At 41.6% G+C, this 16,831-nt stretch overlaps 1 protein-coding gene across 8 annotated transcripts in view; it reads right to left on the minus strand.

The window, feature by feature from the left end:
- LOC108892246 (cGMP-inhibited 3',5'-cyclic phosphodiesterase 3A) overlaps window positions 1-16,831 on the minus strand; it is a 125,889-nt gene that overhangs the window by 77,214 nt on the left and 31,844 nt on the right. For all 8 annotated transcript variants that reach the window (XM_051073262.1, XM_051073259.1, XM_051073261.1 and 5 more), the window contains exons 2-3: window positions 8,934-8,984; window positions 15-275 (exon numbers count right to left, since the gene is read on the minus strand). In XM_051073262.1, coding sequence (XP_050929219.1) covers window positions 15-275; window positions 8,934-8,984 — 312 coding nt within the window. The remainder of the gene's footprint in view (window positions 1-14; window positions 276-8,933; window positions 8,985-16,831) is intronic.

The following is a 16,831-nucleotide window of genomic DNA, read 5'->3' on the forward strand; positions in this document are numbered from 1 at the left end:
ATTAATGTCCTTACCTTGTGGATGGATGTCTTCTCTCCTTTCTCAGGTCCCTCCTCTGAGTCAGAGCAGGTGTAGGCATCACTGGGGTTAAGCAGGGGAGCAGGGCGTGGCCGGTGCAGTGGCTGGAAGGTGAGCTGGGTGGTTAGCAGGTTGCTGACAGCCCGCAGTGAGGTGCAGGTGTTGGGGGGCAAAGAGGGGTCAGCCAGCAGGTCTGTGATTAGTCCGTGAGCTTCTCCCATCACTGCTATGTCCACCATGACAGTGGTGCCTGATGACTATGGGGTGACAGGAAGACAGAGAAACAAGAAATAAACCTCACACTGCTGCTGTTGTGAGCTGATGCTAATTAATGCCTGGGTCTGATAGCGGCTGTGTGCAGCTTCTTGGTGGCAGGCGTGAAGAGCAGGTGCGTAAACTATGTCAGCAGCTCCCTTGTGAGAACATAATGTGGTTAATGGTAACACTGGCATCACTTGTGTTGTTTATCCTACAGAACTGGCAGTCAAGCTATGCTGATGTTATACAGTAGTTAATGTGTTGGCATCAAGATAAAAATAGAATAGGCTTTATTGTCATTGTACAGTAGAGTAGAACAAAACTGTGTAAAAAGCTTCATCTTTCACACTGGTGGAAACTGACAAAATACATTTACTCAAATACTATTTTTAAGCACAATTCCAGGGTATTTGTTCCTAACTTAAGTTGAACTAACCAATATTTGTATATAAACAATGGGTCATATTACATGTATCAGACTCACTGCTCTCATCAGTTTTATTTGTGTGCCTCTGATCGCTGATAAACCCATAGTACACTATCTGGACTTTAAAACATGATGCATAACTCTACAGTAAATTGAACTGCTAAAAAATTTTAAAATACTTTTTCCTAGAAATTGATTATTATTGCATTACTTTGTAGCTATTTTTAAAGGATCTGAATACTTCTTTCAACTCTAGTCTTTCTTCAGTCATAAAATATCATATCCCAACAACAAACTAGAGCTGACACAACAAAGACAAAGACTGATTTGAAAGCTGCTGCAGCAAATTTAATGTGGGAGGCCAATTGTGCAGCAGCAAAAATTAACATTCGTCTGGAGCTTTGTCCCATGTTAACAGAGAATGTATTATATGAGGACACTGGCAGCACACAAAGCCATAACCGAATCATGTTTCAAAAGTGCACTTAGCTCAGGGAAAAACCAACATGGCACATAATAAAACAAATGGTAATGGTGAACAATACCCAAACCAAGAGCAATATGAAAATAAGAAAACAATAGATAATTGATTTTGGGCCACTCTTACAGCTGATATATTCATAGTGTCAGACTGAGATTCTGCCAAGCTTCGTAAGGTCTATTGTAGTTGTGGTATCACAGCAATACACGCACAGGCACGCACATAAACATGCACACTTACAAGCGCTCACACATCAAATGTTTTAATCTATACCTTATATGGCTCCTTTTAGCTCAGAGAAAGCAAAACATGAGGAGGAGCAGGGAGTGGTTCTTCACAGTAGTAGGAGTTGACATACTAGCAGCCTTTAAAAGATCTCAACAACAACATTTGGCTGAAACGTGTTCAGCACAGCTGTGTAGTACTTGATGCTTATTGAATGGAGTCATTAGCAATGTCTCAGCAAGAATCTGACCTTTGACTTCCTCACTCCTGACCTCTCTCAGACGGCCAACAGCCATCGTCTGTTTCTAACCGTCTGCCCTGCAGCTTTGAAGACACTGGCGTAGTGTGACCTGGCCTTGTTTTCACAGGGTAAAGTGAAAAGTTCACAGCCCACTCTTAATTGCTGCGCCTAGAGCAGTTGAACAACCACAACTAAACACAGGTCAGTCTTGGCTGCCAGCTAATTTATCTAATAAGCTCACGAGTTCCCTTTTTCCCCAAAGAATGTTATCAGATTTTTCTCCCCCAATGTCCCATTCACTTTGACACCAGCTGCCAGGCACCCAGAATTACTCTGTTTACACTGGCTAAGTGGCAAGAGGTTGACCTGAACAACACATGTGAACACCTTTCATTTGCCTCCACTTGTGGCAACAGTGAAGGTTTAGCATTTTATTTTCCTAGTCACATCAGATAAATCACTGTATTTATGTAATATTCCTATTGGTCTGCAAAAATACAAAAGATGTGTGTTCAGCAATGTGAGGGCACCCCCCCACATGTGGTGACGATACACTTTTATTAATAAATGTGATACGACCAGTGTTGGCACAGTGCTCCTGTGGGACTATTCCTATGGAACATTTCTGGACAGACAACTATTGTACTCTTCTCATCCCTCCTCTCTTATACATCTTCTCTTCTTCTTCTACCTCCCCTCTTTCCTGTACTCTGCTCTAATGCATGCTGTGAGAATAAGATGTAAACGCATGTCTCTCAGCTCATTTACAGGCTGATTTAGGAGTTTGCTAAATAGGGGTTAAAGGACAATATGGCTGCTGGAGAACATCTGGCAGGACAGTGATGCTCAAGGGGGTCTGGGCATCTCTAAACATGTGTGTGAGCACACAAAAACTTATCTTCAAGCTCAAGCTCAAACATAAGGAACATACAACAAGGCAGACACAAATATAAACCGTGACATTGGCATAATCAAATACAGAAGGCATCATCCTAAGCAAGCAGCAAAGAGACACACATGTGCACCCAGATAAGCACACTTTGCAAGGAGGATGAGCATTGCGTCACTAAGCTTGACTTACTCCGAAACTGGACCTAGGTGGCCATAAAAGGGGAGGGAATGATGAATGTGTTGGGTTTGATTTTGCACCGGGAATAAGCCACTTAATGCCCAAAACCTGACATGAAAAATAAAGTGTGGTGAAAGGCTCCAGGTGCATGGGTAGCAATTGAGATGTAAGCTTTGGGACACAGTGGGGCTCTTGTTTCCACTGAATTTGTCCCATTCTTATTGACCTGAAAAAGTGGTAAAACCTGTCTGCTACGATATACAAGCCATAAACTTGCTGTATTAGAGTGAATTTGCTGTTAGAGTATGTCTACCTTGAAAAACCCTCTCTCTGAACTTCTCTTAGAGCTTTGAGCTATTAAACAAAGCTGACTGCAGGGAAAGATAAAGAATGTAAAGTCCTGACCATCCTTGGCTCAAACTTTTATGCATCCCTTAAAAGCTCTTGGCTGAAAGGTACCTCCTGATGTTCCTAATCATCCAACAATCTGCAACCCAAAACTTAAGAATCATCAATGGACATCCTGTAACAGATCAAACTGAGAGTAAGTTACATAATATCATAAGGTTATATAAGCATTTCCTGTCAGGTTAGATGATCAGTTTCATTCATCAGCCATGGCCACCTCTGTAGCTGCAGGCTTCATCCTCTGAGAGGATAGATCTTGCATGAGCCCCACGCAGTGACCTCTGTCTGGGAAAAAGAACTGCAAGTATAACAGGAAAAAGCTTTTGGACAGATGTTACGATGGCGCACTGCAAAATTCTTAATGTTTCTCAGAGAATACCATAGTGGGTTTTCCTACTTTGGACACACGTGTAGTGTTTGTAAAGTCCATTAAACAGAGTGATTAAAATCAATGTATTTTAACTTTCCAGTTAGACTGTATATGTGCTTAATTACTTATTTTTACATGGTTCCTCAAGCATACAAGCTCTTTTTACTGCCCTACACCACACACATATTAACACACATTCACATCTGGGAACTGTCAACAACCGTCTGCCACTGGCTCACACTCCTCTCTGTGGAGATTTTTCTGAGAAATACACCCTTCAGAGTTAGTCTGGGATCCAGCACCTCAGAGAGTTGTGTGGAGGAGATATGGGAGTAATGACTTTAAATTACAGAGCAAAAGACAAAGCTGTCTCTTTGATCATTAAAACAACAGCTTCCTTGGTATGAAACTTATTCATTATTACTTTGTTTCCAAGTGAGATGGATCAATCTTTCTTTTTATAGGCAAGATACGCACAGTCAGTGGCCATGAAAACAGCTGGCAGCAGTAAGCCTGCATGGTGGGAAAGTGACAAACTGACAAGCCCTCATTCAGCCAGATAAATACACTGCCTATTGAATTGAACACTGGCACTTTTATTTTGCCTTTTGGGACATTGAAAACTTCTGAAAACGACTACTACTGACCCAGGAACACAGAGAACGTGGTAAAGCATTAGTCTGACATTTTAGGAAACATGCTTATTGAGTCCTTGCCGAGGAAAATACCAGTCTCTTGACTATGGTAAATATGAAGCTACCATCCGCAACCAGTTAGCTTAGCATAAAGACTAGGAACGGGGGGGGGGACAGGGGGGATTTTGTTACCCTTGGACTCTGTCCAAGGGTAACAAAATCTGCTGGCATCGATGATGCTCAATAATTAACACAATGTACCTAGTTTCTTCAGTCTCTACCTGTAGATAGATGTAGCCAAATAGAAAAACTGTCTCTAGATTTATTTTTACCTTAGAGACATGGCAGTGATATTGATCTTTCTCATCTAACTCTCTGCAAGAACGCAAATAAGTGTTTTTTTTTTAAGTTTTAAATACATGAAGCAGCCAAACAACGCTATACAGTATGTTACACTTCAGCCTGTGGAACAAGTGAGTGTAAACTACAACTTCATGCCTTGCTCAAGGGTGCCTAAACAGCTGGGTTATTCAGAGCAGCATTTATTTAATTTTTAAAACTTATAGGTCTATTTTTGTGCGCTCCAGATTCACTGTAGTGACCTTGTGCTAAGAAGTCATTTTTTCGAGCATGTGGATTTTTACCTGCTTGCAACCCTTTGGTATTTTTGTGGCTGGCCAATCTTTTGCACTTAACTGGCAGGAGGCACCTTTAAAAGCAGGAAAGTTCCTGATTTGACTGATGCCAGCTCTTTACACACCCAGTTATACTTCTAATCCAGCCACTGTGCCAGCAACTTTGGTTGCAAAGCTGTGTGATATTTGGTCTCAAGCCCCCAGCTTCTGCTGCTACATTTGATGAAACTGACTACAAGCATCAATAAACAGTTTTTTATGATTCCTCAGCAAGCCAATTAATATACTAAACCATGCATAAACATTCTGTTATGACATTTTATGAATAACAACAGTGTACATGATCAATGTTCTTAATTGCCTGTGTGAACGCAGTTTGGAACAGTACGTCAATAGACATGCCATAGATTAACACCCGCGCAGCAGTTCATGTAAACCCAACCGAGGGCCAGTCAAAACAAACCAGCAATCACTCCTGAAGAGTGAGAAGCTGTTTGTCCACACAGCCTCTCTGTACTCACGGCCTGCTCAGCTGTGTCTCTAGCTTTAGTTGCAGTAATGTGCACCAAAAATGGACCAGATAATATTTGCAAATAATTCAGTGGAGATCTGACTGTTTTTGATGAATAACTAAATCAAACTACACCTATCTCTGAAATTATATTAAAAAATGCATAAAATAAACAGAGCTGAGTACTATCTGCTTAAAGCTAGTGTGTATAAGTGCATCCCACATAATTTAGATTTCTCATGTGAAACATAATTTAGTTCAAGTGACGCCATCGACCGTTGCAACAATGCTGAGCGATGGAAATATGTTGTTGGTGTTCCTGTGTCCACATGTTTTTTTTGCCAATAACCCTGCAGAAAACAGATGAAGTGCATTTGGTGCAACAAACAAAACACTGATCCTTCTGTCTAATGACGATTATTAATGGGATACACAGACAGAGAGGTCACATATTTGCAATTTCTGAGACGGTCCCCTACGTGCACTTTTAACCCCTTGACTTCCTCATCTAAATATACAGTCCCCTAAGCCTCTGGTAAAATGACAGTGATGTGTGGGCTTCTTGAAATTGTGCAGTGGTGAGAATATAATGTATCCCATGGGAGAGCTAGAGACTGGACAAATGCCTCAGGGCCTACTAGAGAAAGAAAGGTATTTGATTCTCTTAGTAAACACATTTCGATAATGTAAGCAACTCTGGCTCTTAATAAGGCACACAGATACGTTCACTGTGTGGCTTACGTTGCAATTAACCCCACACACAAACCCTCACACTCTGAGAAATGTAGGAATGTGCTGAGCAAGAAACTGGAAGATATATTAAAAATAAATACTTAAGTGAGTCCATTATTTTTTCTCAGGTTGATTTCATTTATGCAGAACTCTTAGCATGTTTGAAAAATCATTACTGCACAGTTTTCTATTTCAGTGGCAGTGCAGTTAGTGTAATGGCCCTGATTACATCTGTTGAGATGGATTAGTCGAAGAGGAGCCTGGGAGATGGTGATGTTCTCTACTTAGAATAACAGAGCAGTGATACAGTGTGAATCACAGTAGAGCAGTAACACAAAACTCCACCGAGACACTCCTCGACTCTCTGCCTCAGCTCCTACAGCCAAAACTACGCCCAGCAGCACAAAACTTCCCACTTCCAAACCAACCCTCCCCCCGCCACGACCCAACTCCCCTCACAACCCCTCCGTCAGCTAAGACTGAAGCTGTGCTGAGCCAGGTCCTCAGCTGCAGCCAGGATACAATTACACGCTATTACATATTTTATTAAAAGAGGGGGGTGTTGGTGGGATGTGGGTGATGTTGGGAGTGGGGGGGTGGGGTAGGGGGGGTCAAAACAAAACAAAAAAGAATAACTGCCTCATTAAATATTTACTGGGAAAGGTCAGGCCAATTGACCCCTTACATGCATGCATCTCATCTCCAAGGAGAGACTTGTTTTTCCTTCCACATATTTCAGGGTGTTTGATTCCAGCAAAGGAGCCAACGAAGATTAAAAAAAACAGAGGTAGAGAAACAGACACACAGACAGACTGGTAGAGGCAGAAGCAAGAAATGACGGACAGAGCAAACAAAAGAGATGCATGAGGTAAAACAGATGGCTTATGCTAGGCGACGAGTGAGCGATGACTTACCACATGATACAAGTGGTTAAACATATATCCATCATCAGCACTGCAGTGGGCACAGTCACAAGTTTTTCAAAATCTTGCAAACTGAATAGGCATACTATAAATAAAACCAAGTTCCTCTGTCTCTCTCAGAGAAATGGCACCAGCTCAGAGGTGTTTTACTATCCCACGTCATGAAAAGTAGGAGTTTGAAAATTGCTAATGCCTCTGTATCATTTGTGGGCAGATCCAATTATTTCACAGGCAGAGGACAGTCAAAAAGCGCAGGTAGTTAAATGTTTCCATCCTATTTCAGCCTTAAATTTAGTCTTGCCACAGGACTCAATTTAATGAGAAAATACTCCACTAGACTGTCATGATGGGAGCAACCAGAAAAAGGGCAGTGACCTTTTTCAACTCCCAAACCCAGCAGTTTAAGAAACGCTGATCTCAAGTGTTTGAAGTGCTCACAATGACTTTGAGAAATCTTCAACATGACTGCAATGTCATGGCTTGTCTGCCTCACAGACCATTCTTCCAGCCTTTCTGTAATTTAGAATAACAGTCACAAGATCCGGGCCTACAAACACTCTTTTCTCTGATAATCTCCACGGGTAATGTTCCAAAACCAATGTGTTTTCAAGTCGAATACAAATATTTAAATAGCTCTTTCCATACATAACTTCACTGTCAATTCCTAAGCTAAAACATCCACCGCAAGCTTTGGACAGGGGAAAAAAAAGAGATGTGGTTTGGAAATTGAGCCTGCTAATGTGCGCATGTTGGCGAACATAACACAGTGGAGATCAATCAAGCACTCTGGTCACTGGCTAAAGAGTGGAGTGTGTGATTTACACACGCTACGAGGTGCCGTGCCATGCCATGGGGAAGCGCTACCAGCCTCTCTGACCATCAACCTGGCCCGAGAGAGCGGAGCCAAGGGAAAATAGCCACGAGATGGAGAGAGATGCCAACATAAGCCTCGACTTCTTACACGTCTTGTCAGTCTCTGGACTATTATGGGATTCCACTGACTAACGTGTAGCACCAATCCAAATAAAAAAAGACTGAACTGACCACTGAATTTAAATGGCAGCTTAGGGAATGCATCAATCAAAAAATATGTGCTTGCCTACTAACCCCACATAACAAATTGATTTGAGCCTTGGACAATAATTCAAAGGGGTAACATGCTATTTGAAAATTTCTCCACTCTGAGGGGATAATGCTGTAAGGCTGATTTTGGGAACAGATATACCACTATATGAGCCTTAGCATCTCTAGGAAATTATACAGTGTATAATTTGATTTCAAGCCCAATCCTGCACTGCACAGTTATGATCACTATTCATGAAAAATCCCCTAATTTTCCCTCCAAACACAACTTTGCGGCATTCGCTGCTACCCAAGCATACTGTATGTTGTCAGCCCAGATGCACAGTCTATTCATTTCCAAAGGATATCCTCCTGATAGGAGAACATGCAGTACAGAACACACACATACTGTATATGGCCATGCCAGTGCCAACAGCATTGTTTGCTCTTCGTATACTCCAGAGTTCAGCCCTGTGGCTCTGTAGCAGCTCAATATATCAATTCCCAAACACATACACACACAGTATGCCCCCCAAAAGATGGGAAAGGTAATCTCAAGGATGTGGCCGCATGTGTCTGCCCTCTACATGCTATGTCTCCTGTGCCAAATCCCTCTAGTTTCAATTCCCTGGGCTTTAATGGCTTGTGCAGCACCTTACAGCCAACTCACAGGCCCTGCGTCCTTTGGACTAACAGAGTACAACAAGGACTCTGGTGGGAAGTGACACCTCTGGACATGCTGTTTAACCACAGCCAAAATTAGTGGGTGAACAGACCTTATTAGTGGTCAGATTTTTGCCTTTTGCGTCATTTATAAGGTGTGTGTAGGCGAGTGACAGGGATCAGGAAGCTAGTTCCTGTGTGTGTGTGTTTTCCTGTCAGCTGTTTATCATTATTGTTACTACTAGTGTGTCTCTTTTTCTGTGGACAGTGCTAACCTGTGATCCTCGGGAGCCTCTCTTGTGGTCCCAATCTGAGCGGGGGAGCATCTGTGGGAAAACAGAGACAGAAACATGTTCAAACCGCAGACCTGCACATCCTGTTTCTGTTAGTGTCCTACAACAGAAGCAGCACCATAACGGAGATATACTGTGTGGTAGTGGGAGAGAGGAGGAGCAGGAGTGGTGATGCAAAGAGCTGAGGAAGTGTGGGGAGAATGGAAACGCTCATAAATGCAAAAAATGGGTTTTGTCTATTTTTTTCACTTTCCATTAAGCGCAGACGTCTAATGCAATTTCACAGTCAGGTTTGGTTTACTTTAGCTCCTATTCACTGCCTAAGGGGATGGTGGAGGCTGAGGATTTTTACGCTGTCTAATTACCATCCACTGTGTCCTCCCACAGGCCTTGTAAACCTGTTTTCCACTTTCTTGGGAGTCACCAAATGCATCGGTGCGGCTCTGTCACTGATTTTAGGTGAACACGTTGCAGGAGAGTCAAGTCAACATAAACACCCCCACACCCCCTCCCCTGCCTCTGTCAGGAATCTCTGCCCCAGAACTGAGAAGCCCAGAAAAACTCAGCATGTCGCTGTGACAAATTGCTGCTGCACACACTGAGGCAAGGGGCTCAGTATAAGAGCCAAATTGATAATTCAGGTGTAATTTACTGTGTCAGTGGAGGTCACTGAGTTGTGTCATGCTGTGAGGGAAAACATTAGAAAAAACGTGGGTTTCAGTCGCCAGTGCTATGTGCCTGTCTGGACAGTGGTGTTTTGTGGAGTGTTTTCCCACCGCGCTGCTTAGATCTAAACAAATACCATAGCGGTGTAACTGCTCCTTTTGCTTTATTATGAGGGAGTTCACTCTGTACAGTTGTGACTGCAAAAATGCAGTGATATTTATACTGAATTGAAGACTGAGGGATGTTTCTTAATGTATACTCATCTTTCCCCTCACTCATATACACCTCTATTTGGGTCTAACCACACAGATAGCTTCAGTTTTATGTGCTGAGGTTTTTAAGTTATCTGGTCCTGACACTTCTTCTCCCACTCCAATTCAGAAAAGGTGATTAGAAAATTAGTTTGTGTTCCTTACAGCATTAAAAATTTAAGTTCAGCAGCAATGTGTTTCGGTAGATACAAAGCCCTGAGTAATCAAGATAATCCACAGTTGAGATTTCTTCAGAAGAAAGTCATCCCAGTGAAGCATTAGCATTTTTAATGTTTATTAACTTATAACTGAAGTCATCATTATCATTATTAATAGTATTTTACTGCTTACTTAAAACTTATATTAAACTTATATCAGGCTGTTTTCTGGCGATAGTCCCTGTATTTAAAATCCCTGAACACTTTCAATCTTTGTGTTCTTCATATTTATTTATGAACAGTTTAATACTCAAAGTCACAGTTAATGTGTATCATCAGCACTATGTGGGCATGATTTTATCATGTTTGATTGACAGTAGCCTATAATATTGCTAAATCTCTTTTTCTAACTGAACCCCACCCTCTTCAAACTAGTGAGACGAGCACAGACAGAAATGTTTAATGTGAAATAACCAAGACAATTACAACTTTGGGAAAAAGGGGTGCATTCATTTAGAATCCTATCACTCATAGTAAGATGCTGATTGAAACGCCTTTACAGACCTCTATTGTAAATCAAGTCAGGATTCACAGGATTCACACTAAAGGGTCACAGCAGACCCTTTAGGTGACATTTTGATCACTTACAGTGTCTTTGACATATTTAGCAGGGTAGGACATGAGGTCTGGTTTGTTGGCTACTTTTGTGGGATAGTTATTGTCCACCTCATCCTTTGGTCAAGGTTCTGGCAACAATGGGTACTGTTCCACAAAAAATGGCAACCTTGACAGTTCGGAAACAACTTCACTAATAGAACAATCACACACAATGCAGTGCACACCCATTCATAAAGCACAACAGCCTTTCCATAGTTTGACATTTAGAAGGTTGTTTAAAAAAATGCAATATGAGCAGTTTGCCCTTTCTCAACAAACAGCTTCATTCTCTCATCCTTCATTTTCTAGCCTGATCACTACAGCTGCAATCATCAGCTTGATAATATCTGTGCGTCACTTTAAAACTCCATCAAACAAGCACATACCTTTTCATGCATTCAAAATAAACATACAAGATGGAAAAGGAAGGAACAAGGCTCATGTATGAGATGTAAATGACTTTAAATGATAGTATTATCCAGATCCAGCCTGTGAGCTGCTTGTCTTATCCTTCAGGGCTCCGATGACGCGTTTTTGCTTTTACAGTATAGGAGCTGGCAGCAGGCTCCGCCGTGGTCGTGGCAGAGTCCTGCTCCATTAGAAGGTCCTAGAATCAGTGAGACTCTCAAGGCACACACATAAACAGCCTTTCGCTCTTACGAACTTATGTAACCCAACCTTTCATCTCCCTGCTCAGAGAGAAAGACCCAGACTACACAGAAGTCTACATGGGCCCTTTGATGTGCCAAAACAAAAAAGAAAAACCCACTAAGTCAAAGCTGAGCATAAAATTTGAGCACCGCAGATAGCCTTTTGCACAGAGTGACTTTACAGGCTGCAATGTAGTTCATTTCCTCTGAGACTGGCTCAAAAAAATTTGATCAACAAATACATGCGGATGATGTACTACTCACTCACTAAATCAAACAGTCTGGTGCCACTGTGTTCAAATGTTGTTGGAAAATCAGTAAACAAAATTTTAAAGTTTGGTTTCAGCTCTTTCAAACTTCAAACCACCAGTGTTGGAATAAACAAGAAATGGCTGTAGCACAAACATCATTGGTTCATCTGAGACAGCAAGCAACAATATCAGCAAAAATAGCAGAACTAGACAATAAGCTAACATCTTAAAACATGTACTGCTGAAAAAAGAGATGTGATTAAATAGCAAAGAGGCTATAAGTCTTCTGTTCAGGTCATTTAATCCTTTACAAACAATAGTGATAAAAAACAAGAAAAACAAAAAGTCTTGTCTAATCTTTATTGCCTTGTTTTGCTCCAGGAGGATGGAGAAGAGTGGCCTAAGATTATACTTAAAACATATGACAGCTCACTGCCAATATTATGTCTGAAGAGGTAAAACCACACATGAATGATTTCTTAGATATCTCCTGGTTTTTCATGGACACCCTCCAGGCAGTATAACACAGTCAAAGCAGTAAAATTTCCAAATGGATTTGTTTTTGTCCTAAAGCTCTGGTGCACCTACTGGGAAAAATAACAACTTTGTAGAAGTTATGCCCTTTGTTTCACCCTCTGCTAGATTCATTATGCTGCCCCATAACTCAGAATAAGCCAGGTCTAGCAGTGGCTTTCCATCACTTATAGCAATACACGTGATTTATAAGAGACTGAAACCAGTCCTCAGGAGGAAAAAAAAATGCTTTGTGTCTTTGAAAATGGAAGTATGTCTTTCAATCACGGTGCTATAGCTACCAGAGTAACATGACACACTTGATGAGGTCTGAGGCATTTTTATGGGACTCTGGCTCCATCGTGAATGCATTCTGGAGATTTACTGTACTTTCATGATCCAGAGTGATGCTCTCAAGACGCAAACAAGAGGAGGAAGCGATAACAGTTTAGTTAGATGAAGTAGTCGGTGTAATAGCTGCAGTTTAATAGAAGGCACAGACAAGCAAAGGGATCCTTCTTTTATACTCAAGATGTGATGATTCTGGCATCATCAATGTTTAGACTTTAGTCTAGTATCTTTTTTTGGCAGCGTCCACTTGTACTTTTGTCACTTGGAGAGGCAGCGGCTGGAAGTTTGAACTATTTTTCCATCAATATTTCTACTTGCTTACTAGTTTTCACACATTCTAAATCACAGCATGTGGTGATACAACTGACTGGGTTTTGTTGTAGTTTATCAGTTATTGTGACATGAATACAAAAGCTCTTCCTGGCAGTTATCACTAGTAGATTTTTTTTTTGCAATATCATTATTTATTTTCTCAAATTATGTAAGCTGTCCACATATCCAAACTGATGAGGTGCACCCTGGGGTATAATTCCTTGGTTAGGAGTCACTGCTCTAGTGGTTTCTAGCTAAGCAGATAGTTTTGGTTTAATTTGTCCAGGTTTTGAAGCATCCGTTTAATTTCCATGAATGGAATTTTGTTTGTGGTGCTCGCAGCACTAAGAAATTTATTTAAAATCTTAAACAGTAATGTGTCTTTCCAGGAACAATGTCCTAGTTGCTGTGGATAACCCACAGACCTCAATGTCAACAGTTTTCTTTGGAACTATTTTCTACCTATGAGGCCTGTACACAGTGGGCTCTGGAATATCAAGAGTAACCAAGGCATTGTTCCTGGAAAGAGATGCTGCTTTTCAGTGCTGCGAGCACTAAAAACAAAATTCCATTCACCGTCATTGTATTAGGGTGGAGGCAAAACTTGGACAAATTAAACCAGAATGTTCTGCATGGCTAGATATCCCTCGAAATAAGTGAGAGAATCCTTTATTTTTTAGTAATTTGGATCAACTGACCCTTTGAAGGAGACTCCAGTCTGTGCAGTCTGAGTAGGCTAAATTGAGTTAGTGTTAGAGTCAGATGTTACAATCTTTTTAGCACAAATTCCCCATTATGTTACCTTGAACGTGTTTCATTGCTAAGCTGCAGCAGAGTGATAATTCCCAGAAGCTGCATTTACTGTAGGCTTGTTTCTGAATGAAAACACCAGCAATTTAACTTCACATGACTACCAGGACGAAGATACTGACTTGATTCAGCTAACTCAGATGGATGAAACTTCATATTTGCTTCAGCTGAGCTGTATTATGTCTTTTTGCCCAAAACCAGGGAATGTGGATCTTGTCCCACATTTCTTACAGTGTAATCACTCTAAGAAGGAATCGCTTCATGGCCAGTATGCAGAACAGGGATGTTTACAGATTTAGATTTGTGTGTCTTGGTACAAGAGGTCCTAAGTCAGTGTCCGTAGACCTCTCTATGTCCTGTCTTTTACTGTCTAGCTTGATGACAGTTTGTTTAGAAACATTTATAGCCATAAAAGTAAATACTGGGAAGAATACTCGTAAGTAGGTGATGTGAAAATGTCAGAAATACAGAGAAAGCAGCAAGCCAAAATATGCCCACCGCCCTCTTTAAATGAACTGCTCTCTCATGACTCAAAATAGTGCCAGCCAAGTAAACTCCCAGCCTTCCTCTCACCCAGAGTGTTAAGAGGGCAGCACTGTGGATGCCAGTATGCAGCCATGCCCTGTCCACCACCATGGCTCTAAGCCACAGCCCACAGCAAGCTGCCATGCCTCTGAGGTGCTGGGTAAACACCATGGTGTCAAAGCACAAACAAACTACTGGAATATGCTTGTTGTTTAACTTGCTGCAGCCAATAACCAGTTGAGAACCACTTCCCTGCGGGTGTGAAGTGGTCGGAGCTACAGCAGCAGCACCCATACTGAAGCTCCACTTTCACACGGATCAACCTGAAGCCTCGCAACAAGCCCGACCCACTGTCATCGACTTACTACAGAGCACTTTTCTAAATCTGTCTGGAAAGGGAACCGGAAACAGCCTCGGCCTAATATAGCTCAGTACAAGATAACTGCTCGCAGTGTTTCTTAATCATTCATTCATGATCAGACCTTCATTCTTTTTCTTCCGCTGCCTCCCGTGTCCAATTTTGTCCCTCATTACAGGCTTGATATGAGAGGAGTTGATATGTGTCTACTTGGATCTTCAGTAGCTGTGTTAGCTTGTTAGTGCACTGGATTTACTGGGTCTCAAATTCAGTGTCCATTGAGGACACAGTTACAAAAAGTGTCGACCAGAGATCTCCTGTTTGGAGAGGAGAGAAGCAGAAAAGAGAGAGTGCTGATCTTTCAGCATGGTTGGGTTAATTAAAGCGGCATTGAAGAGCCAGGAGATCAGTCTGCAGGATTTCCAATCAGCTTGACCCAAGGGTTTTATGCACCACCTCTCTGTCCAATTAAACTGACTATGCTCTCACTTACAGTAAGGTCTGCAAAGTCATGAATTCACACATACGCCTACTTACGTAAGTGCACACACACACATACACACACATGCACTCAGACTCACACCCACTGCCTCAGGGTCTCAGAATATTTTCTTACTTATTCCCCCTTTGTTCTTTTATCACTGCTCTCTGTCAAAGATATTCTGACATCTGCAGTGCTTGACTCAGACATCCCTGCACTCACTTTCACTTCAGCTCACACAAAGAAAGTAGGTCAGATTCTACTAAGTCTCACTATCTGTAGGCTTTGGATATGACAGGAGCTTAGCCGTAAGGACACCATCAAGGCAACAATCAAACATCCTTGTACTCACTTTCATGGGGGGTTAGAGCCACTGTGAACTCTATATTGCTCATCATGGCTTTGAAAATGAGGTGTAATCTTGTTTTGCACCTGTAGATGGAGGTGTTCTCATGATTAGTTCCATATAGCTGTTTTCTCTTGGGACCCTCTTTGGGAAACTGTCCTTATCGACTGATGATATATTTGTAAAGAATCATGACAATGCATATTTACAAGATTGCCTTCTTGGATAATTGGAGAATTTTGTTGCACCAGTTAAAATAGAATACATATTTTGGAGAAAACTAGTGAAGTATAATTCTCAGGATAAATTTTAAGTGCTACCTAAGCTTTGAGTGTAGAGCTCTGATAATTGAACCCCGCTAGGTCTACCTGGTGCTCTTTATCTATTTCTCACACTGAAGTGTAGACAGATATGGGCCACCCAGGTAAGAAAGATCAGCTTGTGTTACTTTTTTAATAAATGTCAGCCTCAGAGATTTCTAAATTTAGCATTTGGACTGCAGAATCAGTCTATACCAGCTATGTAAATTATCAACATCATTACATTATGACAGGGTAAAAAAAACCTAAAGGTTAGATTTTTACATGATTAAGAAACACATATAACAGATGGAAATGAGAAGTAGATAGGTATGGGTATTAATATTCCTTCCATCCATAATATATACAACTCAATATTTTCAACTCATTGAATAAACATCAATCCTCCTTGAAAATGTCTCCATAAACTGAATTTAATTGGACACAAGGCAATAGTAATAGGAGAAGGCAAAGGAAAACAGTTATTAAAGTGCTAAGAATTAATAGGGGTGTGTACAGTGTACAGTAAAACTGCAGGAATAGAGAGTGGAAAGGCTTGGGTCCAAGCAGACACAAGTTTCTGACCCAAACTGTCTGGCTCTTTGTCCAGGTGACTCCGAAAAACCTCACCCCACCTTCTCCTCCACCACACCCCCCCCCAGCACGGCAGCCATCCGCTAGGAGGACATCTATAAATCCTTCCCTGCCTACCCGCTGAGAAGAGAGTACGAAGAGTCATTCTTATTCACGCTGGCTAATGTTTTACAGGTTTTACCGTGGGGGTCAGTCATCGTGGGTCATTTGCGTCATCGCTGTAGGGAAGGGAACTATTGAGGTGGGCTGCCAAAGTGGAGGGGGCTGTGTGCAGGGAATGAGGAACACACTTGTGTGTACACAAAGATTAACACACGCACACCTAAAAGCTGTTTGGCATCTGCACCCTCTCACATTCTCTGTCTCATGCATTGGCCTGTGAAGCACACACAGACTTATAGAAAAAAACACACATGTGCACATGCATTAAAAATGCTCACATGCACAAATATGACCCCATGATATATTTCTCACACTGGCTCTGTATCATCTGCACTGTGGCTTCTGTTTACCCCTCCCCTACTCTTCACACTTTCTTACTCAGACTCTTCTAATTTCTGAAGTGTGACTAATGGGATTTATCGTCTTTATGTTTCCTGGGAGAGACTTAGCCTGATCCTAGAAGAAGCCCAATGTTTGAGTCTCTACCAGAGATAGA

Source organism: Lates calcarifer, linkage group LG10 (genome assembly GCF_001640805.2).
Source record: "Lates calcarifer isolate ASB-BC8 linkage group LG10, TLL_Latcal_v3, whole genome shotgun sequence".
NCBI lineage: Eukaryota > Metazoa > Chordata > Actinopteri > Centropomidae > Lates > Lates calcarifer.